Source organism: Rhinatrema bivittatum, chromosome 10 (genome assembly GCF_901001135.1).
Source record: "Rhinatrema bivittatum chromosome 10, aRhiBiv1.1, whole genome shotgun sequence".
NCBI lineage: Eukaryota > Metazoa > Chordata > Amphibia > Gymnophiona > Rhinatrematidae > Rhinatrema > Rhinatrema bivittatum.
Genome location: NC_042624.1, coordinates 123,315,447 through 123,337,420, shown reverse-complemented (window position 1 = coordinate 123,337,420; position 21,974 = coordinate 123,315,447). Strand labels below are relative to the sequence as shown.

Sequence of the window (21,974 nt, the reverse complement as noted above, 5' to 3'; positions counted from 1 at the left end):
ACGAGTTTTAACAAATAATGTGATTTGAATATAATCTGCATAAAATGAAGGCTAACAGCCATGGTCTTGAATCAGAGTAGCCAAAGGTGAAATGAAAATATTAAATAATAATGGAGAAAGAATAGAGAGAGCCCTGTGGAACTCCTGTTGCAGGCTTTTAACACTTGATTTCTCATTAGCCCAATCCACTTGAAATGATTGATCCGTGAGATAGGATATAAGAACACCGTCCACAATACCAATTTCAACCAATCGGTTTATAAGTAAAGAATGATTAATAGTGTCAAAAGCAGGACTCATGTTTAAAAAGACAGTAAAAGCAACATCACCCAAATCAGAATGAAGTCTGATGTCATTTGTCAATGACAACAAAGCAGATTCTGTACTATGATTAGTACGAAAATCAGATTGGTTGGGATGGAAGACATTTGTCTTTTGAACAAAGTCATTAAGTTGGTTAAAAACAACTTTCTCAATTACTTTTGACATTATTGGTAAGTTAGATATCGGTCTGTAGATATTGAAGAGAATCAGGGAGAGAACAGAGTCCTGAGGCACGCCACATGGGAGGTTTTTTTGGAGTGCAAGATTTGTTGGCCCATGAGATAGATTAGAAAAGATTCAAACCATATCAGGATACTGCTTTCAATGCCAGTGTTACCCAAGTGCTGAATAAGGAGGCTGCACAAGATCTAATAAGACTAAGATGAAGTCGTCCCTTTGGTCTATGTTTTAGATGAATATTATTGGAATGGCCAATAGGATGGATTGAGTTCCATGGCCTTTTCTGAAGCCAGATTGGTGAGGATGTTGCTCTCTTCTCAAGAAAGTCAAACAGTTGGAAGTAGACCACTTATTCTTCTACTTTGGTTAAGAAAGGGAGCTGGAGACTAGACAATAGTTACCATGTTGGGAATGGAGCCTGGTTTTGTTCTTTAGGATAGGTTTGATTACAGCTTCTTCAAGTATCTTAGGTAGGAAGCCTTGGGATAAGATTGTTGGATAGCCAAAGGGGCTAGATCTAGTTTTAGATTGCAAGTGAATCTTGGAGGGATTGGGTCTAGTGGGCTAGAGGCTTGACTAATTTGCTGGAGGATCTTCTTTACTTCTTGAGTGGTGATGGTTCTGAAGTCAGACAGAGTGGTGATGTCTGGAGAGAGCTGGGGTGATTCTGTTGGCAAAGAAGAGGAGGTCATTGTGTTAGATGGGGTGGAAGGGGAGGTGTCAGGATCATGTCCCTGAAGAATTCTGCAAAGTTTTCTGTTGCGTGGTCCCCTGTAGTGGTGGTAGTGGTTTGGGATTCAGGTTTGGAGCGCTTCTGTACTAGTTTGAAAAGTTTGCCCAGATGGTTCATAGAGAGTTCACGTTGCTTTGAGCTAGAGTCTTTTTCAGCTTGACGAATAGCAGCTTTATATGTTCCTTGCAAATATGAATGTTGATGCCAGAGTAATAAATAAGCCAGTGAAAGAAAAGAATTACCAACTACCAGAGAGCTCCTGAGTTCTGGTCTCTGCTCCGGTTACAGTTCTGGCCCGGTGGAAGGATGGGGACTTACTTTGCTGCTGTTTCTCCTCTTTGTCCCAGGATTAGATGGAGATTTTCCTGCTCATTCTTGTGTGGGAAGATCTTTGATTTTCTCTATGTAGAGGGACACAAGCTGAGTAACCTCCCAGGAAAGAGATCTAGGCATCATAGTGGATAATACATTGAAATCATCAGCTCAGGAAAGGAATGGCACATTTATTTATGTATTTATTTATTTAAAGCATTTTACATACTGTCTTAAAGCAAATTGACCAAACGGTTTGCAATAATAATAAAGAAAATAAAATTAAAACCACTATATTTCATACTCCTGAACCATATAAATAACTAGAAATAAAAAAGTAAAATAAATAAAAGTACAGTTGGAGAAAAATACAATAAGTTGTAATAAAATAAAATTCAAATATCCACTACTAAAACGGAAAATGTCATAATGCCTCTGTATCGCTCCATGGTGAGAACGCACCTTGAATACTGTGTACAATTCTGGTCGCCGCATCTCAAAAAAGATATAATTGCGATGGAGAAGGTACAGAGAAGGACGACCTGCATAAACCATCCCACTACAGGCTACAGAGAGATGGGCGTATTGCCAGCTCCCTGGTGGTAAGCACTGATGGCACTCAGGTGTACCCTGACTGAGTTGGTTTTTGCCAGCCTCCGAAAGTTACCACAAAATAATCAAGCAACTTTGGAGTAGAGCAGGCAAACGGATCCAAGCCATGACCTGCGCACCACATGGAAAACCTCTTCCACTTCAGACTGTAAGTCTTTATGGTGGAAGGCTTCCTGAAAGCTACCAGAACCCAAGACACTTCGTCAGAGAGGCCCAGGGGCCGCAGAAATAGCCTCTCAACATCCAGGCCATCAAGGCTAATCCCTGAGGTTCGGATGGCGTCGCCTGCCCTGATCCTGTTATCAAGTTGGAGGAGGTCCCCAGACTGATCGGTTCTCTGACAGACAGGTCCTTCAGGAGCGGGAACCAGACCTGCCTCGGCCAACAAGAGGCCACGAGAATCATGGTCCCCTTGTCCTGCTGGAGCTTCAAGAGAGTCTTCATCACCAGCGGAAGCAAAGGATACTCGTACAGAAGGCCCTTGCCCAAATGGGCAAAGGCATCCAAGGCTGGTGTTCCGTCCAAGTGGCTCACCTTGGAAGTGGCTCAACTTCCTGGAGCTGTGAGCGATCTGATGTTCCGGGATTGCTTGTTCAACCATTCGGCCCTCATCCAAATAGACAATCAGGTGGCAGTGTGGTACATCAGCAAACAGGGAGGCACTGGGTTGTTCCTCCTCTGGCAGGAGGCCGTGCAGATTTCGTCCCTGGGCTCCTACGAGCGATTGTACCTGGCCAGGACAGAGAATGAGGTGGCAGATTGCCTGAGTCGGGCGTTCCGGCCACACGAGGCTACCAGGGCTCAGATCTCACTGATGTTCAGCTACAAACTTGGATTGTGAGTCCTCTACCTGAACGTAATCCGCCATGAAGTGACTAAAAAGCGCTTTCTAAATCTAAATGAATGAATGAACCTGGAGTATCAGTTTACAGGTTTATATTAGGATTGCGTCCCATCCTGATGATGCCATTAAATAATGTTACTGGGGGGTTTGAACTGGCCCAGGATTTCTTTAGAGCTTTCTTGTTCCGTCTTTACAATCTCTCACTCACTGCTTCCTTTCTTTGTACTCCCATCTCTCAGCTCCAGGTGCAGAAGGAGGGGGACTCTGCATTCCAGAGGCTGCGGGGAAAAGCCGCTCTCGAGTCTGAGTCCTTGTCGGATATAGAGGAGTGCGGTAAGCCATGGAGTCGGGGGATAGACTTTGAGGGGGGAGCTTGTTAACAGGGAGGGAACATAAGAAGTGCCCTGCTGTGTGAGACCAAGGTCCATCGCGCATCCTCTGGCAACATCGTTTTGTTCTATAGTGTGGAAAGATGAGGGCGTGGCTAGAGGCTGGAAAGAGTGTCCTAGTGCCGCCGATAGCCATATTTTAAGTGCAGGAGACACAAAGGCCAACCCTCAGGCACAGGTGAATGTTACTGATGCTGACCAGAAAGCACCTCCAATGTGCTCTTCACGGGTGCGGTAACAGGGCTGGGGGAAAGGGGCGTCTGCACTCAGAAGGGACAGGATCTCTCTGCACACATCCTGAGCACCTCATCCTCTGCCCTTTTTCTCATTTGCAGTGACTGCAGCTGGTACCTGCCCCCTGTGCCTGCCTTCCACAGCGTTATGGGACAGCAGCTTGGGCGTGAAAAACTTCCCCAGAAAATCTGTGAAGCAGCAGCCACGGGAGGTGCAAACACTGACCTGCGTGCTGGAGCGATGGGGCGTACGTGGAGAGCCGGAGTACCTGCTCACCCAGAGGCCCAGCTCAGGTAATGCCCGGCCAGCTGCAGCCCTCTGCAACATTGCTAGGCTCTGGCAGGGTCCCCTCTCAATCACAGCTGTGCCCTTCCCTTCACAGGACTGCTGGCAGGCATGTGGGAGTTCCCCAGCCTGCTTAGTGAGGCACAGCTATCTGCAGAGGAACAGGAGCAGGCGCTGGCGGAGCACCTGGCAGCAGTGACAGGACAGACTGGAGCTGTCCGAGGCCTGCGCTACATTGGAGAGGTAAGTTACGAACTCCCGAATGCCTGGCAAAGAGGTCCTTCTAGTTATACTTCTCCTGGAGCCTAGTGCTTGTGTAAGCAACGCTGAGAGGCAGCAGAGCCAACCATGACCTCAGGCAGGCAGGAAGGGGAAGCAGAAAGCCAACCATGACCTCAGGCAGGCAGGAAGGGGCAGCAGAGAGCCAACCATGACCTCAGGCAGGCAGGAAGGGGCAGCAGAGAGCCAACCATGACCTCAGGCAGGCAGGAAGGGGCAGCAGAGCCAACCATGACCTCAGGCAGGCAGGAAGGGGCAGCAGAGAGCCAACCATGACCTCAGGAAGGGGCAGCAGAGAGCCAACCATGACCTCAGGCAGGCAGGAAGGGGCAGCAGAGCCAACCATGACCTCAGGCAGACAGGAAGGGACAGCAGAGAGCCAACCATGACCTCAGGCAGGCAGGAAGGGGCAGCAGAGAGCCAACCATGACCGCAGGCAGGAAGGGGCAGCAGAGAGCCAACCATGACCGCAGGCAGGCAGGAAGGGGCAGCAGAGCCAACCATGACCTCAGGCAGGCAGGAAGGGGCAGCAGAGCCAACCATGACCTCAGGCAGACAGGAAGGGACAGCAGAGAGCCAACCATGACCTCAGGCAGGCAGGAAAGGGCAGCAGAGCCAACCATGACCTCAGGCAGGCAGGAAGGGGGCAGCAGAGAGCCAACCGTGACCTCAGGCAAGTAGGAAGGGGCAGCAGCAGCCAACCGTGACCTCAGGCAAGTAGGAAGGGGCAGCAGCAGCCAACCGTGACCTCAGGCAGGCAGGAAGGGGCAGCAGCAGCCATTGCAAGGTGCCTGTCAGACCGGCTCCGTGGTACGTGCTGTGCACTGCAATGAGAAGGGTCCCAGCTTGATCTCAGATACCTTGATTGGCTGGATCTGAGGATGCAGAAGGGGCAGTGGTCAAAGCCCCCAGGGAAAGGGCGTCATGGTCATTGTTGGTGACCGGGTTTAGTGCGCAGGACAGAGGATTCGATGAGGAGCGCAGGATCATTGCTGCAGTGAGCAGACTGGGAAGAGAGGGGGTTTCTGTTAAAATAGGAGAATGAAGGCTCCTAATGCCAGGATCCCAACAGTGGCTCTGACGGAGCCGGGCCAAAAAACCATTTTTTTCCAAAAGTTGCTTGGTCAGACAGGAGCAGGATGCATCTGTATCCTCCATGGGGGTCAAAGTGCAGTCCTGGAGGGCCGCAAGCCCTCAGGGAAATGCAGGAGCGAGTTGCCGGCGCTGCCCCCTTCTCCTGCATCTGGACCCGTTTGCGGCAGCCCTGACATGATTTCACTTCTCTTGCAGGCTCTCACTCAGGCACCTCTGCATTGTGTCCGAGTCCCTAAACGTCCTTGCAGTTTGCTGAATCTGCAGGCTTAGTTCCCGATCCCTGTCGTCCGCCAGCCCTCGCCTCTCACCAGCTGTCAGCGGGGATGTTTAGAGAAGGGTGGAGGGGGCAGGGGGGGATGATGGGATCAGGTGGGGGTCATAGGAAGAGCTTGGGGAGCAGCGGGAGGGAGACTGCACATCCGCTGGGATCATGTGAGCTCCCAGTGCCTAAAAGCTTGGGAAGCTCGATCTTAGCTCTGTTCTGTAAAGGGTTTTGTTTTAGGGGCTCCAGCATGGAGGGCGGTAGATTTTGGAGAAGAGCTTTTAATTGTGCTGCTGCACCTCCATCCAGCACAGGCAGTGGGCAAGTTTCCACCTTCCAAACGTCTCTTTCAGGGGCTCTGGTTTCTCTGGCAGATGAGCGTGGCCTCCTCGTGCGAGAACCAGGGCCGCCAGGGTTCACATCCTTGTTCACATCCTTGTCCTCTGGAAAGAGGGAAACACCCTCGGTGCCTGAATGTAATCTGCTCTGAAGCGGGTGAAAGGCAGAATGAAAATCAAGACAAATAAATGTCTTCCAAAACGAACTCTGCTTCCTTCTGCTGCCCGCAGGTGGTTCACATGTTCTCCCACCTCCGCCAGACGTCCCAGGTGTATTCTCTGAGCCTCAGCAATGCGGGGAGCACCGCGGCGATGCAGCACGAGGCTCGATGGGTGAGCAGGGCCGAGCTGCAGCAAGCGGCCGTCTCGTCTGCTGTGAAGAAGGTGAGTGCTGCACGCTCACGCACACACCCAGAGGTCGGCGAGGCTGCGAGTTTCTGCAGGGTGCACGTCAGCACACAGACCTTCTCAGTTACTTTACCAGGTCTGTTCCTGGCCTCTTAACTCTGCAGAATGTAAAATTGTTCCTGTGACAGTCCAGCCGAAGGTCTAAACCAGACGTCAACACCAGTCCCACCTTTCAGAGAAAACCTTCCCTTCCCTTCCTCTGGAGGCTCTCTCCTCTCCTCCTACCCTGCCGGAGCCAGCCCTGCTCTCCTCTGGGACCGCACCTCTCTGCTGATCCACGTGGGCCAAGGCTGAGCCAGCAACACTGGGGTGCAGGTGCTGATCGACTGCAGAGAATTCGCACCTTCCTTTGGGGCTTGCGTCTCAGACTCACTCTCTCTCTCTCTTTTTTATTCAGATATTTAAGATGTATGAAAGCCGAAATTGTGGGAAACAGGAGAAAATGAAGGTGAGCACAAATCTGCAGTTACTGAGTGATGTGGAAGCCTCTGAGAGCCCAGCGTCCATCCTGCCTCTTCTCTGCCTGCCGATTTCCTGCACGGCCTCTGCCTGCCGATTTCCTGCCCCCTCACTGCCTGCCGATTTCCTGCCCCCTCACTGCCTGCCGATTTCCTGCACGGCCTCTGCCTGCCGATTTCCTGCACGGTCTCTGCCTGCCGATTTCCTGCCCCCTCACTGCCTGCCGATTTCCTGCACGGCCTCTGCCTGCTGATTTCCTGCCCCTTCACTGCCTGCCGATTTCCTGCACGGCCTCTGCCTGCCGATTTCCTGCACGGCCTCTGCCTGCTGATTTCCTGCCCCCTCACTGCCTGCCGATTTCCTGCACGGCCTCTCCCTGCTGATTTCCTGCCCCCTCACTGCCTGCTGATTTCCTGCATGGCCTCTCCCTGCCGATTTCCTGCATGGCCTCTGCCTGCCGATTTCCTGCATGGCCTCTGCCTGCCGATTTCCTGCACGGTCTCTGCCTGCCGAGTGCTCTTACTCTCGCTCTTTCTGTCCTTACAGACCGGTAAAAGGAAACGGAGCCCCGGCACCGGCAGCATTAAACCAGAGCTGGACAGGCAGCTCTCCCTCCTCAGGTTTTTCAAACCGGCCACCAAATAATATCCAAATAACCTGCAACCGTCAGCTGGGGAGCGAGCAGCACGGCCATGCCGGGGGAATTCTTTACCTCGTCTAGACGAGCTTGCTGTCTGGAAATCCGTGCTCCATATTCTGCCTTGCCGTGGCCTGAGAGCAAGGGCCAGCCTGCCGTAATGCCACTTCCCATTGACGTCACACAGGTCTGGGCTGCAGGCACTCCTCTCCGCCCCTCCCCGGCTCCAGTAACAGCCACAGGCGTGCAAGAGCCGTGGCCAGCACTGTCGGAGCAGGGGTAATTTCTAACGGACCTGTCCAAAAGCTGCTTTCAAGACCACGCAGGCCTCCTCTTCTGGTGGCTTTTTATACATGTTTTGTGGACCTCTGATTTTAAATAATAAATGTGTTTTTTACTTTTTTAAATGCTTTTTCCTTCTCTCAAACTTTTGCAGTCACCCTAAAATCCACACGCACCGTGCCACGTCGCTGTACAGTCCACGTGCGCCTCCCACGTGTGCAGCAAGTCGCGTGCACTCCCGCCAGGCATTCACCCAAACTTAAATGGCAGCTTCCATCGGATGGGAAAATTGGTTCTTACCTGCTAACTTTTGTTCCTGGAGTCCCACAAATCAGTCCAGACTCCTGGGTTTTTCTTCCCTACCAGCAGATGGAGACAGAAAAGCTTTTACTGCATATCAGCCAGAGTGCGTCCCGCAGTCACTCAGTATGACCTGTATCCAAGCCAAGAGAACAAGTAAACAAACTGAAATCCTCTAACCCATGGGAGGAAATTAGTTCAGATCTATGTACAGGTCTATGGGACTCTAGCAGGTAAGAACCAATTTTCCTTTCCTTTATCGCCCCCCAGATCAGTCCGGACACATGGACTGTACCCAACGTCCCCTAAACTGGCTGTGTCTGGAGCACGAACATCCAACTTATAATACTTGGTAAAAGTGTGCAATGCCGACCACGCCGCTGCTCTGCAAACCTCCTGTGACGATACAAACTGGCATTCAGCCAAGACCCTGCCTGTGCCGAGAGGAATGAGCTCCGAGTCCCTCCAGGCCTTTCAGTATATGAGACGACGCAATGGCCCCCTTTCTCCAATGACGTATAGTCGCCTTGGAAGCTTTGTCCAAGAGCACAAATAGATGATCCATTTTCCTGACACGGTTTCTTTATTTAAAAGGCTTTTATTCTGCCTATAGTGAGAAGTTTGCGGTAACCTTCAACTAGTGTAAGAGGATCCTTCTCACATCCAATAATTGCAGCTCGCAGGCATCCAGGGAACACTGCACATTGCTAAAAGAGCCTCTAACTCACAACTTTTAACCACTGTAGCAATCTTAAATAAGTGAAAACTCTGCTTTCCAAAAATTCTGTAACTGCATAAATAGTAATAAAGTGGAAGGGTGGTAGTTTCATATATTGACCGGTCACAGGCACCAAAATATTTTTTGATTATAATCATTAACAAACCACCCTCCACCTCATAATATAGCAGATTCACAAATAATTTTTTTGAAAAAAAAAAAGTTTTTTAATATATGCCGTAAATTGACTTCAAAATGGCTAAATTCAAATCTTCATATATAACTCACACCTCTGCTGTTTATCAATCTTTCCACCTAATGCTGATCAAAAAAGCTAAGCAAACTGCTCAAACCCCAAATTTTTTCGATATATACTTAGCTTTCTGAATCACCCAACATGGCCACGTTTCGGAACATTGTCCTTCATCAGGGGAATTCTCTGCATGGACGATCAAAACTCTCCGGCGACAGAACGCTAATGGCTGGCATGGACTCCTGTTCACCGTCACTCAAAATATTTAAATATTGACACATGATTCAAAACCACCATAACAACGTCACACTAATGACAACCAATCTACTTCATTCAATCCCTTCGGGATGACTGTTTGTAATTTATAAATCCAAAACTGCTCTCGATAATTTAATCATGTTGCATGGTCACCTCCTCTGATAGTGCGTACCACCTGGTCAATAATAGTCCTACGCAATTGGATGAAGCTATGGTTTCTCAATGCTGAGCTGATGTATTCACTGTGTTGATGCAGGACCGATGTTCTAATAACCGAACTCTAGAAAAGATAAGGTAATCATGGAAAGACTAAATGATTCTTTGCTTCAGTGTTTACAAATGAGGATGTTGGGGAAATCCTGAGACAGTATTCAAGGGTGATGATTCAGATGAACTGAATCAAATCACCGGGAACCTGGAAGATGTGGTAGGCGAGATTGACAAACTGACAATTAGCAAAAATGAAATTTCAGATCTATTACTAGTAACTTGTAACCTACCATTAAAATCATCCATTATACCTGAAGACTGGAATGTGGCCGATGTAACCTCAATATTTATTTAAAAAGGGCTCCAGGGGTGATCTGGGAAACTATAGACCAGTGAACCTGACTTCAGTGCTGGGAAAAATTATGGAACTTATTCTAAAGAAGAAAAATCACAGAGCATATAGAAAGACATGGTATAATGAGTCACAACCAGCGTGGATTTACCCAAGTCAAGTCTTGCCTCACAAATCTGCTTCATTTTTTTGAAGGGGTTAATAAACGTGGATAAAGGTGAACCGGTAGATGTAGTGTATTAGGATTTTCAGAAGGCGTTTGATAAAGTCCCTCATGAGAGGCTTCTAAGAAAACTAAAAAGTCATGGGATAGGAGGTGATGTCCTTTCGTGGATTGCAAACTGGTTAAAAGACAGGAAACAGAGTAGGATTAAATGGGCAATTTTCTCAGTGGAAGGGAGTGGACAGTGGAGTGCCTCAGGGATCTGTACTTGGACCGGTGCTTTTCAAATGATATATAAATGATCTGGAAAGGGGTACAACAAGTGAGGTGATAAGATTTGCAGATGATATAAAATTATTCAGAGTAATTAAACACAAGCAGATTTTAATAAACTACAGGAGGACCTTGTGAGACTGGAAGATTGGGCATCCAAATGGCAGATGAAATTTAATATGGACAAGTACAAGGTGATGCATATTGGGGGAAAAATAACCCTTGCTGTAGTTACACAATGTTAGATTTCATGTTAGGAGTTACCACCCAGGAAAAGAGCTAGGCGTCATAGTTGACAATACATTGAAATCGTCAGCTTAGTGTATTGCGGCAGTCAAAAAAGCAAACATAATATGCCTGATTCACTAACGATTTTTTCCAATTCTATATCTATGTATGTTTTATTGTAAATCTCAACCTTTTTTTGCGTTAAGCGATCAATACATTTTAATAAATTAAATTACACCGGCCTATCCCAAGCCCCAAATGCATTTTATCTGCATATTTTCCAACCCTCAGGATATCTGCTTGACTGAGGATATTCCTATACAACGAACACATTCTCAGCTTCATCTTCTGCTTCAGCTCACACTGGAACATAGACACATGATGGCAGAAAAAGACCGTATGACCCATCCAGTCTGCCCATCCATCTAATTTATTTAGCCCTTACAATTCCCATCACTCCTTCAGAGATCCCATGCTTTCTTCAAGTTGGATACCATTTTCGCCTTCACAGGAAGGCAAGTCCATGCATCCACCACGCTCTCTATAAGGAAATATTTCCCAAGATTACTCCTGAGTCTGCCCCCCCTTTCACCCTCATCCCATGACCCCTCGTTCTAGAGCCTCCTTTCCTTTGAAAGAGGCTCCATCCTGTGCATGGAAGCTTTGGAGGTGTTTAAATGTCTCTATCAAAATATTCTTATTCAGTAAGATGAGCACATTGTTTATTTGCATTTATTACCTGCCTTTTTGAATGAGAATTTCATCCAAGGCAGGATACAACATGCTAAAACGGCAAAATACAACAGGAGACCAGTGGGGGTAGCAATGTAACAATTCAAGTCAATTCAGTTCAAGAAGATGGACAGTACAGACTAAACCTGAAAGAAACAATAAGGAGTGTAGGAGCCTGTTCAAGACACTCAATACATGTGGCCAGGCAGTTCAGTTCGTCTACTGAATGGGGGCGGGGGGCAGGTGGAGATCGTCATGCGTTGGGCATTAAAGGCCTGGCAGGCGAGCCAAGGCTTTCGACCTGAGATTTTAGGGGGAGCTCATAGGTTCTGAATGGGATTTTCAAATCGGGGACCCATCCAGGTTTTGTATCCAGAGAATCTGTTTTGTTGGGATTCAGATGGAGTTTATTGTGTTTTGCCTATTCTTGGCTGTATTTTTTTTTTTTATATTGTTGATGGGACCAGGTCCGTTGGTAGTACGAGCTGGATATCATCCCCACAGATCAACTGTGCCAAAGGAATGAGGTAGATATTGAAAAGTACCAGTGATAGTATAGAAACTTGTGGAACCCCACAAGACAAGGTCCAGGGAGCTGATGAATCCCAGTGAAATGTACATGTTGCCTGCCAGAGAGAAAGGTGTTTACCAGGTTAGGATCATGCTACTTTGGCCAACCCCTACTAGCTATGCCAGTGTGACCTGCAGTGTCAAAAGCTGCTGAGAAATCCAACAGCTCTAACACCACAGCCTGGGTTCTATCGCCATATCTAAGGAGATCATCCAATAGAGCCATAAGAACTCTCTCGTAATCTGTAAGGATCCAACCGCCTTTCTCTCGGCCAAGCTAGCACTGTTTGTTCCACTAATTTCTCCAGAAATGGAATGTTATATATTGGGAAGTCATGTTCCGGTTTTTCTGAATCCAAGGTGCCTTTTTTTAGCAAGGGCCGTATCACAGTTTGTTTTCCGATCTGTAGGTGGCAATCCCTCAGAGCAGAAAGGATTTTCAATTTTGGATGTCCAATTGAGGCCGTTGCTTGCCAACTTCACTAACTTGCATGGACAAGAGTAGAGAGTGCAGGACTTTGGCCATAGGGCAGCCAGAATTTGTTTGAGACCCTTGTGTTGATTGGGGTAAAGGAGACCCATGCTTCTAATGTAATGTGAGGGATTAAGACTGTCTTCATCGCTGTGTCTTGACACTTCTGACAGAGGCCCTTGATTTTGCTCCCAAGAAGAAGGCAAAGTCGTTTGACGTTACTTTAGCGTGAGAGGTATGGTTCTGTTGTGGGGGTTGTAGTTTCTTCCTTGGATTTGGGGCTCCTTCAGTACAGAGAGAGATTTCTTTCTTGGCCTTTGTTATGGCTCGGGGGTAGGTTGTTATGCATGGTTGGCACTGTAGTCTCTTCTCCTCAAGGGGCATTGTACACCATTTTCTTTCTAGTCTTTTGGCCTCGATGTTTTAGAGCTTGACATTCTTGGGAGTGCATTTGTAGGGGAGGACACAGTGCTTTCTGTTGTGGGGCAGCTTTGGTCAGAGCTTTTGCTAGGATTTCATTCCATATCTTTTGCCAGGCTTCTAACAGAGGGTGTTTGAGAGAGCTCAGAAATGTCACTAGCAAGAAACTCACTTTAAGGAGCTGGAGTCTGCCTGCCCCATGTAGACTTCTCAGTCTGCTCCCAGCCCACCTGAGACAAAGTGCATTATGGGTACTGACAGAGGGGCCATGTCCTCCTTTCCATGCCATACTCCCAAGGCACAGACTTAAGTGCAGCCACCAGTTCAGATAGGGCAAGATTCAAGTAGAGGAATATTTGGCGAGGGTCACCTAGCATGGGCAGCAAGATGGCTTGGCCGTGCTCCCATGATCTCTCTCCTTAATTGGTGTTTGCAGTGACCGGAGGCAGGTGGCTGTTGTTCCTCTTTAGAGAAGTGGGAGTAGGGAAGAACATGTAGCTGTAGGCTACTTCCTGTCACTTCAGTCATTGATGGAACCACTACTGTTGCCATCTCTGATTATGCCAACCTTGTTACTGTTTGGTATAAAGGAAGTACTGCCGGATACTAGAATGCCAGTACCCAGTATGCACCCCTAGACTGGGGCTTGCGCTGAACCAAAATTCAAGGGAAAGACTGCAAGCATGTTAGCATTAGTTCTTAAAATTGCTGTGCACAAGAATTATGGCGTGGGTGAGGAGGCGTCTGCTGCGTTACCCCCCTCACAGCCTTCTGAGACTTACTGGGCAAATCAGCCACCACACAAATGCAATACCATTGTCTCACAGGTTACAAAAGCGACGGCAAAGGACAGGACCGGATTTAAGATTTCGCCATCCCCAAGCGAGCAAGAGCAGTCCCAGTTTTTGGGCACCCTAGGCCTGGGTTTAATGCTGCTTTTGCCCAAATCTGGCTCTGATAGAGGGAAGAGTTACCCCTCACTTCGTCTTCAGACAAACTGCAGCCTGTCGGGAGCAGGAAGACAAGTCCAAGGACTGGACCATTGCAGGCCTAGCAGAGGAAAGAGAGGTCCGCGCTGGAACATTTTGTCCGGCTCAGGTTGGGGCTTAGCCGCACAAGCTGCAGATTTTGAAATTGCTGCCAGTCCACGCCGGACAGAACTTGGTTGTTGGGTAGAAAGCAGGGGGCGATCTCCCTGAGGGCCACCTATGTGCTTAATTTCCCTGTAAAATAAAATGTTTTCTGTCACCCGGATCAATTCAGTTTCTTTCTGAAGTGCAGGGTTAGGCCAGTGTGGTGGCTGTTGCTTACAGAGAGCTTTAAATGTTGGCTATGAATTAACGTCTTGAATACAGCCTGTTGATTACTTTCACTTTTGGTCTAATTAATATGGTAGGGGGAAGTAGCGCTTAATTTTTTAATCGTCTTCTCTTCTGTGGTAATGTCTCTTTTTCACCTGTACCGTAAGGTTTCTGTCAAATAATTTTTTTTTTTATTTGATGTTAAATGAAAACTATAAATACCGGTAAATAAATAGTTTGCTAGATTACTTGGGGGCATTTTAAGGGTGGGCCAAACATCTGGATATTAGCAACAGGCATTGTTATCTGGCTAACTTATCCAGCTTAAGTTGGGTCGTGCACGATAGCAAATGCCACTTAAAGTTAGCCGGGTATAGGCAGCAGTGTGCCAGCACTGCCAGATACTTAGTATACGTGAATGTCCCTCAGTGCAATATTAAGGGCAAAGAAATTCATGGCCGGCCCTTAATCTCCTCCTCACAGGCACTGCCAATGGTCCCAGCTGCAGTCGAAAGCAAGGAGGCTCCGGCTCTAGCAGATCCGTCAGTCTTACCTCAGAATATGATTTTTATTTAGCATTGTTTTCCAAAATTATGCCTTCCCCTTACTGCAGTGGGTAAAATGGTTTATCATGCCGAGAGCCAAGCAGACCTTCAGGCTCTGCCCTCTAACTCAGAGAGACACAGCCCAGCCTTTACAAGAGCTGCGGAAAAGGATGCATATTTTTTCAGGTCTCTTCCATTCTCTTGACCAATGCTGTCTCCAGCTTCTCCCGTCACTCCCACATCTGTCTCTCAGGCCCGTGGCTCTTGCTGGACGCCTACCTCCTCTGTTTCTGCTCTTTCTGGTCCATATAAACTTGCATCGCTCGCCACAATGCCCGGATATTTCCCTCCCCAAAGCCTACAGCCCCCTGCCGCTCAATGAGCTCCAGAAAGAAGGTCTCAGCTGAGAAGAGAGGCTTTGTGAAGACTTGCAGTAGGTATCTCTTCCGACTCCGCACCCCCTCTTCAGACATGTCTGTGTCGAGTAGGACCCCGAGCTGAGACAGTAAGTGGGGGTCCTGTCCTGCAGCCCTAATCTCCTCCTGCTTCTCGGCGTCCGTGTAATAAGCTGCTGGCGGAGTTACAAACCTGACCCCAGTGCTGTGCAAGGCCCTGGCAGTGCCGACGATGTCTGGGGTGGACAGACCCACATGCTGGATCCCTGCCCCTCCATGCTGATCTAGGAACGTGTCCACTTGATTTTGGCCCTGCCCCGGCAGGGACTCAGCCAGAACAAACATGCAGGCTGGCGTTCTGCAAGGCAATGGCAGGGACAGCGCCACCTTGCTACACCTCCAGTAGTGCATAGCGCTGAGACGGAGTCCCATGCCATCACCGCTCATGACATAACCGCCTTCAGCCTTGTCCTCCCAATGGAGCTGGAACCTTTGGAAGCCAAAACACTTCTCGTACCATTGCAGGACCTGAGGGCTGCTCCCCTGCAGGAGGGCACAGGTCACATGATCGACGTGGGTGACTGCCGTGGGCTCGGCTGCGGTGGCAGGAGAATCGGTGACTCGGTGGAATCCTGGCAGAAACTCCCCACTGTAGCAGGACCGATCGATCAGTGTGTGAGAGACGTTCCCCACGATGGATTTCACCACACAGTAAGTTACCCGCCCTGAATCATCCTGCACGGCAGTGGGTGGGGCGAGGATCTGGCAGCCACGCTCATGGAGTCGACTGCAAAGACTGCTCACGTCCTCCACCTCAAAGCACACGTTTGATGCGGTGTCCACAGGCCAAGGTGGGCGCACGTCGTAGAGGAAGTCGGGCGCGGGGTGAGTCGGGGGCAGCGCATCGCCGAAAGATATGCAGGGCAGAGCAGGGCTCCCCTGGTGCCGGGCACATTCTCGGGCTGCGGCCTCATCTAACTTGGGTCTCTCGTTGACCAAGAAAACTGCAGATCCTTTCTTGAGTGCAAGCTGTCGCGTTTTCTCCGTGACCCGCACGGCAAAGAGATGGAACTGGAACTTGCTGACCAGCTCGCGGACCAGTGCTGCCCCATTGGCCACGTGGAAGGCAATGTGGTTCAAGGCTCGGAGAGGGCTGGCCATGATCTTTCTGAGAGGAAACGGCAGGTTCTGAAACAGAGAAAATGTGCGTTACTCTGCCGTGAATACACCGCATGCATTATTATTACATAACCGAAGACGTCTGAGTTTCTGTGGCTCGCTCTTAGCACGGACTGAAAAGTCCGACAGTGCTCCTCTGCCCCGGCCCTGCAGTCTCCAGGGATCAGCGACTTCTATCTGACCTTGGATCGCTCAGCCCGAGCCCCCGGATCAGCAATTCCCTCTCTCTTCCTGGCGCTCCCTCCCCCAGGGCTCAGCCTGATTGGCGATTCCTCGCCCTTGCTTGGACTCTGACTGCTGCAGCTCACCTCACTGCCCAACGTGGCTCCCAAGCACGCTCTGATGAGCCAGCCCTGCTGCGGACTCATGAAGAGGGCTTTGGGGGATCCCTGCCTCCTGCTTACCAAAGCTGAAGAGCCGTCAGGGCCCCCGATTCACACGCTCTCTCCCGTGATGGGAGAGCTTGGGAACGTGGGATCAGTAAATGATGGGAATCAGAGCGGTGCCTGGGGGCCACTGCCGACACTCTGCCTCTTTTCTTTCCCATCTCTCCCCTTCTGTGCTGACGGAGGGGCTCTGCATGCTTTGCTTTGCCTTAAGCCTTGTGGTTTTTCCCCAGAAACAGCTCATTTCCTCTGTGCCGGCCTGCAGGTGGAACTGGACCTCTGCACTGCCGTTCAAACCCTCAAAATGAGCCTTAAAACAGCGGGAGGGGAAGGACTCAAACTGCACCTGTTCTCCTTACACTGACTTCCCATCGAAGAACATGTTCCACGTGCCCCGAGAGGGGACGATCGTGCATGAAGGCCTTCGGGGAAAGCTTGAAAGCCGACTTAACTCCGCAACACGTTTGGCTTGCAGCTTTCTTTCTACAGGAAGTGTCTCCAGGAGCGAGAACGCTCCGGGCCCTTTCTTTCAGTTTCAGAGGCCAAAAGTAGTTTCCGCTTTTCATTTAAGTCAACCGCTGAATTGCCCTCTTTTGGGGATCTGGAGTGGTCTTCTCCACATGCCCAGCAGCTACACTTGTTGGACAAGCACAGAGTCCTCTTGCACTACTGGAAGGCCATTAAGAGTTTTTGGAAGAGTTTGTGATCTTTGCAGGTCATAACAAAGGAGAGAAGGCATTGAAAGCAATCATTTGCCAATGGATGAAGGAGGTGATTGCTTCTGCCTACACAGCGAAGGGATTCCAGTTCTGAAAAGATTCCCCTAGAATCACCACAAGCCATTTCCCAAGGGGGTGGTGGCCTTTGTTGCCCACTTTTACCAAGCATTATAGGCTGGATGTTTGGGCTCTGGACCCAGCTGGTTTGGGCGTGAATGTGTTGGGAGTGGATTTTTCAGATTCCCGCCCGGTTTAGGGAAGCTTGGGTACATCCCATGCATCTGGACTGACCTGGGGGAGGATAAGGAAAGGAAAATTAGTTTCTTACCTGCTAATTTTCAGTCTTGCAGGCCCACAGATCAGTCCAGAGCCCTGCCCTGGCTGTAAAGACTGCTTTATTCTTGCCTTGATGTTGAGTGTTCCATATATAAGCCTGGGGGATACAGGTCAGACGGAGGGACTGCAGGGGGCACACTGTCTAATGCACTACTGCTACAGGAAAAGCTTTTTTTTCTGTCTCCATCTGCTGGTAGGGGAGAAAAACCCATGCTCTGGACTGATCCGGTTTTCAGTTTCCTACCCAAGAGCCTAAATTTAGTCTCCAGAACCCATGCACTCTCTTCTGTCATTAATACCCATATGTGCAATGTCGACCAGCTCCTCCACGGTCAGATTTTATCCAGGAGATGCATGAGGTCCGCCACCTTTGCACCAGGTAGTAAGGTTACCAAGCAATCCTCTCACCCAGCAGCCACCCAGCTATCTACATTCCTAATAAGAAGTGACAAGGACAATTCCTATTGTCTCTGGGCAGATCCTGTTTCTGGCCTGGTAGCAGGACAAATGGATTTTGCTGTTATAGCTTGGCGTTTCAGAAGTGATCCCGGTAGCTCTTTAGGTGATGCACTACTCTCTCGCACCCAGGCTGTGTGTCCAAGGGTGAGTGCCTAGGAGGGATGGCATTTGATCATTAGAACTATTATGTATTTCTTTGGCAATACATAAAAACCGGCTGTCATGCCAATAAACCATGCTGACTCTTCTTTTCTCTGCTCTCTTCTCCACCAGAAGAATGACCAGGACAAAGGAAGCAGAGCAGCTCTTCTTTGCTCTGAGGTAAAATACATGCACATATACTGGACACATGGAGGGCTTCTGACCACTCCCTTTACAATACTTAAATAAACCTCCTGGCACCAGGTCCCCTCATGCCCCCACCACATCTCCCATAAACCCTATCTCTGTGACACCCAGCATCCCTGTCAAACCTGCAAGGCCAAGCTGGGAACCAGTATAGTCTCACTACGCTCCTCGCTCTCTAGCGTTGCTCCCACAGCAACACTGGATACAGCTGGGAACATGGAGGGACTATACTGGCTCGATTCTGGAGAGAGGCCAGGCCGGTGGAAAGAAGTAAGAGGGGAGGGACGTGCAGGGGCCTAGGCCCACCATGGCCTGTGATATTTTAATGCTGGGGTCTCGGGCCTGCAGGATATTACTCTGCTCTAATGCATAATATAGCTGGGCTGGTTTAAGTTTATCTAGGTAAACCAATAAAAATAAGGTTACCCACATTATATTCAGCAGCTTACTGAATGTGGACTTATAGTGCCAAACACATAAAGAGGTTAAATTAGCATAAGATTCAATCTTCTGAAAAGCTAACCCCGTGTTCTGTTTTCTCTGCAGTCTCACCTCCTCATTCCTGATCTGAGTGATCAACCCCTCCTGTTGTCTGCAGACTGAGTGGAGGGGAGGGGCTGCCCTCTGCCGAGTGCACTGGTTAACCGGTGCTTGGAGTAAGGGGATTAGCTATAGAAACGAGCTTCCAACCCCCCACAAAGATAATAGCTCTCATCACATGCAAATTGATGTTGATGAGGCTATTAGCTGTTCTCCCCAAATGTTAAATATAGAAAATATTAAATAAAATGCAAAAAAAAAAAAAGAAAAAGGTGCACCCAATGTATTTCTATTTCGATTCCTCCGACTTAATATCGCTACCATATTAAGTTAGAGGAACTGAAAAAAAAAGCATTCGAAAAACAGCATTTTCTGCATTTCTGTGGGTTAAATGTGCACGGCAGGTGCCCATTTTTTTTTAATGGGGGGGGGGGATAGGTTACAGCGCTCATGCCAAGATCGTGTGTTGAGCCCTGCGGGTGCCGCTGAATCGGCCTGAGAGCTCACTGCCTGCCCCCCGGGGCGGCTTACAGCAGTGTTAGCACCGGGCTGCTACCAATTCCCAGCTCCGAAGAGCTTCCGCCTGTCCGGGCTGGGTCACGATGCTCTCCCCCTACCTCTTTCCTCGGTGGCGGCAGCAGTAGTTTCCCGCGCTTCGCTTCCGACGCTGCCGCCCGATCTGATTGGCTCAGGGCGTGGAGGGGCGCCCGGCCCCGCCCACACGGACCCACGTGACCTGAAAGCTGGCGCGGAGTCCTCCTGGAGCAGCAAGGTGGGAGGAGCATCGGCTTGAAAAGAGAAAGCAAGGAAGGAATTCTGCCCCCTCCCCAATCCCACGGTATAACAGGCACCATCCTACCCTATACGAGCAATAAATACCAAATCTGCAAACATCTTTGGCTGATTCATTAACAAACGGAAGAGCTTTAACTGTCACCTTCAAAGTAACCTGCCGGCCCGCTCGCTTTCTGCTTCCTCTGACTGAGTCCGCCCATCTGCTTCCCGCAGCCAATCAGCAGAGCTTGCCTGAATCCGCCCACCTGACTCCCGCAGCCAATCAGCAGAGTCTGCGGTAATCCGCCCACCTGCTTCCCGCAGCCAATCAGCAGAGCGTGCCTGAATCCGCCCACCTGCTTCCCGCAGCCAATCAGCAGAGTCTGCGGTAATCCGCCCACCTGCTTCCCGCAACCAATCAGCACACAATCCACAAAATGGGGGTAACTAAACCTGATAGCACTACACAACCCGCATTTAATATGTTCTTATTTTCTTTTTTGCTTTTATATCATTCACATCATTAAAAAATAGGAAAATACTTGGTCACCATTGTTAAATCAAAAATGAAGCACACTTTTCACAACAAAAAAAACGTTTAAGAGAGGAAAGTGATGTTTCATAAAATTCATTCAAGGCACCATCCAGGTTTTCCTCGTTATTTTTTAATCATGAACACCACAGCGGGAAACAAAAATCAGACAACTCCCTTCTCTGGGAATACCGTAGTTATTTATTAGTGAGCATAATTCAGTGAAATCATTATAGAAACATAGAAATGACGGCAGAAGAAGACCAAACGGCCCATCCAGTCTGCCCGGCAAGCTACGCACTTTATCCATTTTTTTTTCCCTTTTTCTGTCTCCCACCTGTTACTATTGGCTTCCAGTACCCTCCAGCCCTAATTCCCCTTCACCCCACCACCAATGTAGAGAGCAGCGCTGTATCTGCATCCAAGTGAACATCCAGCTCAATTAGGGGTAGCAACCTCTGTAACAAGCAGGCCACACCCCTGCTCCATACTCTTACCTACCCCTGGGGGTTTTTTTTTTGTTTGTTTGGTTTTTTTGTTGTTTTGTTTTTTTTTGGAGATGGCAGCCCTCCATCCTTCCGCTCCGTGAAGGTGGATCACCAATCACACCAGTGGTTGGTGATCTTTACATGACCATTTACAAAAGTGTTACTTCCCTTTTTCAAGCCTTGCATTAGCTCGTTTCTTAACAAAGTAGGAGAGTATTGAGGAATATTTTGTAACCACATATTTCCTGTCAGTTTTACCGTCTTGCCCACATCATGTGGAAAGACCGGGGTAGGTATACTGACTGTTAGCCATTTATTTATGCTTATTCTCCATATAAGGTTTTAACACTGCTCTTTCTAGCTTGTGGGTTCTTGCACCATAATTTAAGTTCCTGTTTTACTGAACTTTAGGGACCCAATATTGCCTTTTTTAATCCTATTATATATTTCTTACTATTTTATTCCTATATTGCAGTCAAACATGAAATATAAAGCTGGCTTAGTTGTCAGTATCTTGCCCACCCTACCTATATTGTGTAGGGTAAGATTTTTAATATCTGGCTTAATCACTGAGATGGCAACATTTAAAGTCATTTCTCACACCACCGTCCACCCTATATAGAATTTATTATTTTTTATACCAAAAACTTTATAAAAATATTGTGAAAAGTTCATCCTCAACACGAATAGGAACAGTCCACCAACTCGTCACTTAGAAATTCAATAACTTACAGGCTGATTCAGTAAAAGTCACGGGAGAGTGGGCGAGCACCCGCTCTCCTGTGCGCGCGATTCAGTATTTAAATGAGGGCCTGCGTAAAAAGAGGCGCCAGGGACACAAGCGCGTCCCTAGCGCCTCTTTTTTGACAGGAGCGGAGGCTGCAGCGAGTTTGACAGCCGACGATCAATTTTGCTGGCGTCGGTTCTCGGACCCGCTGATAGCCATGGGTTTGGAAACCGGACGCCGGCAAAATTGAGCGTCCAGTTTTTCAACCCGCGAGCCACGGGCTGATTTTAAATTTTTAATTATTTTTTACTTTTGGGACCTCCGACTTTGTATCGCCATGATATTAAGTCGGAGGGTGTACAGAAAAGCAGTTTTTTCTGCTTTTCTGTACACTTTCCTGGTGCCGAGAGATATTAATGCCTACCTTTGGGCAGGCGCTAATTTCTTAAAGTAAAATGTGCGGCTTGGCTGCACATTTTACTTTCTGAATCGCACGGGAATAACTAATAGGGCCATCAACATGCATTTGCATGTTGCGAGCGCTATTAGTTTCGGGGGGGTTGGATGCGCATTTTCGACGTGCTATTACCCTTTACTGAATAAAGGGTAAAGCTAGCGCGTCG

General features: G+C 48.7%; 2 protein-coding genes across 9 annotated transcripts in view; one reads left to right on the top strand and one right to left on the bottom strand.

The window, feature by feature from the left end:
• MUTYH (mutY DNA glycosylase) overlaps positions 1–7,802 on the top strand; it is a 36,489-nt gene extending 28,687 nt beyond the window's left edge. For all 7 annotated transcript variants that reach the window (XM_029618186.1, XM_029618184.1, XM_029618187.1 and 4 more), the window contains 6 exons: positions 3,245–3,338; positions 3,730–3,921; positions 4,011–4,156; positions 6,119–6,271; positions 6,693–6,743; positions 7,301–7,802. In XM_029618186.1, the coding sequence (XP_029474046.1) occupies positions 3,245–3,338; positions 3,730–3,921; positions 4,011–4,156; positions 6,119–6,271; positions 6,693–6,743; positions 7,301–7,399 (735 nt within the window). In that variant the 3' untranslated portion in view covers positions 7,400–7,802. The remainder of the gene's footprint in view (positions 1–3,244; positions 3,339–3,729; positions 3,922–4,010; positions 4,157–6,118; positions 6,272–6,692; positions 6,744–7,300) is intronic.
• A 3,331-nt stretch (positions 7,803–11,133) lies between these two features.
• HPDL (4-hydroxyphenylpyruvate dioxygenase like) lies at positions 11,134–19,796 on the bottom strand. Of its 2 annotated transcripts, none has more exons than XM_029618192.1 (2): positions 19,768–19,796; positions 11,134–16,051 (listed from the first exon to the last, which is right to left on the bottom strand). In XM_029618192.1, exon 2 carries the CDS (start codon positions 16,022–16,024, stop codon positions 14,744–14,746), a length of 1,281 nt encoding a protein of 426 aa, XP_029474052.1. In that variant the 5' UTR covers positions 16,025–16,051; positions 19,768–19,796; the 3' UTR covers positions 11,134–14,743. The 2 variants fall into 2 exon arrangements, with proteins under 2 accessions (XP_029474052.1, XP_029474050.1); XM_029618190.1 differs by lacking the exon at positions 19,768–19,796 and adding an exon at positions 19,448–19,741.
• Between the last annotated feature and the right edge of the window lie 2,178 nt (positions 19,797–21,974).

What these genes read in the sequence shown, in the direction of transcription:
- HPDL (XM_029618190.1), bottom strand. Translation starts at nt 19,684, where the DNA reads ATGGTGCCTGTTATACCGTGGGATTGGGGAGGGGGCAGAATTCCTTCC. An exon ending in TGCCGCCACCGAGGAAAGAG is followed by an intron (nt 16,052 to 19,447) that starts GTAGGGGGAGAG and finishes TCTCTGTTTCAG; the next exon opens with AACCTGCCGTTTCCTCTCAG.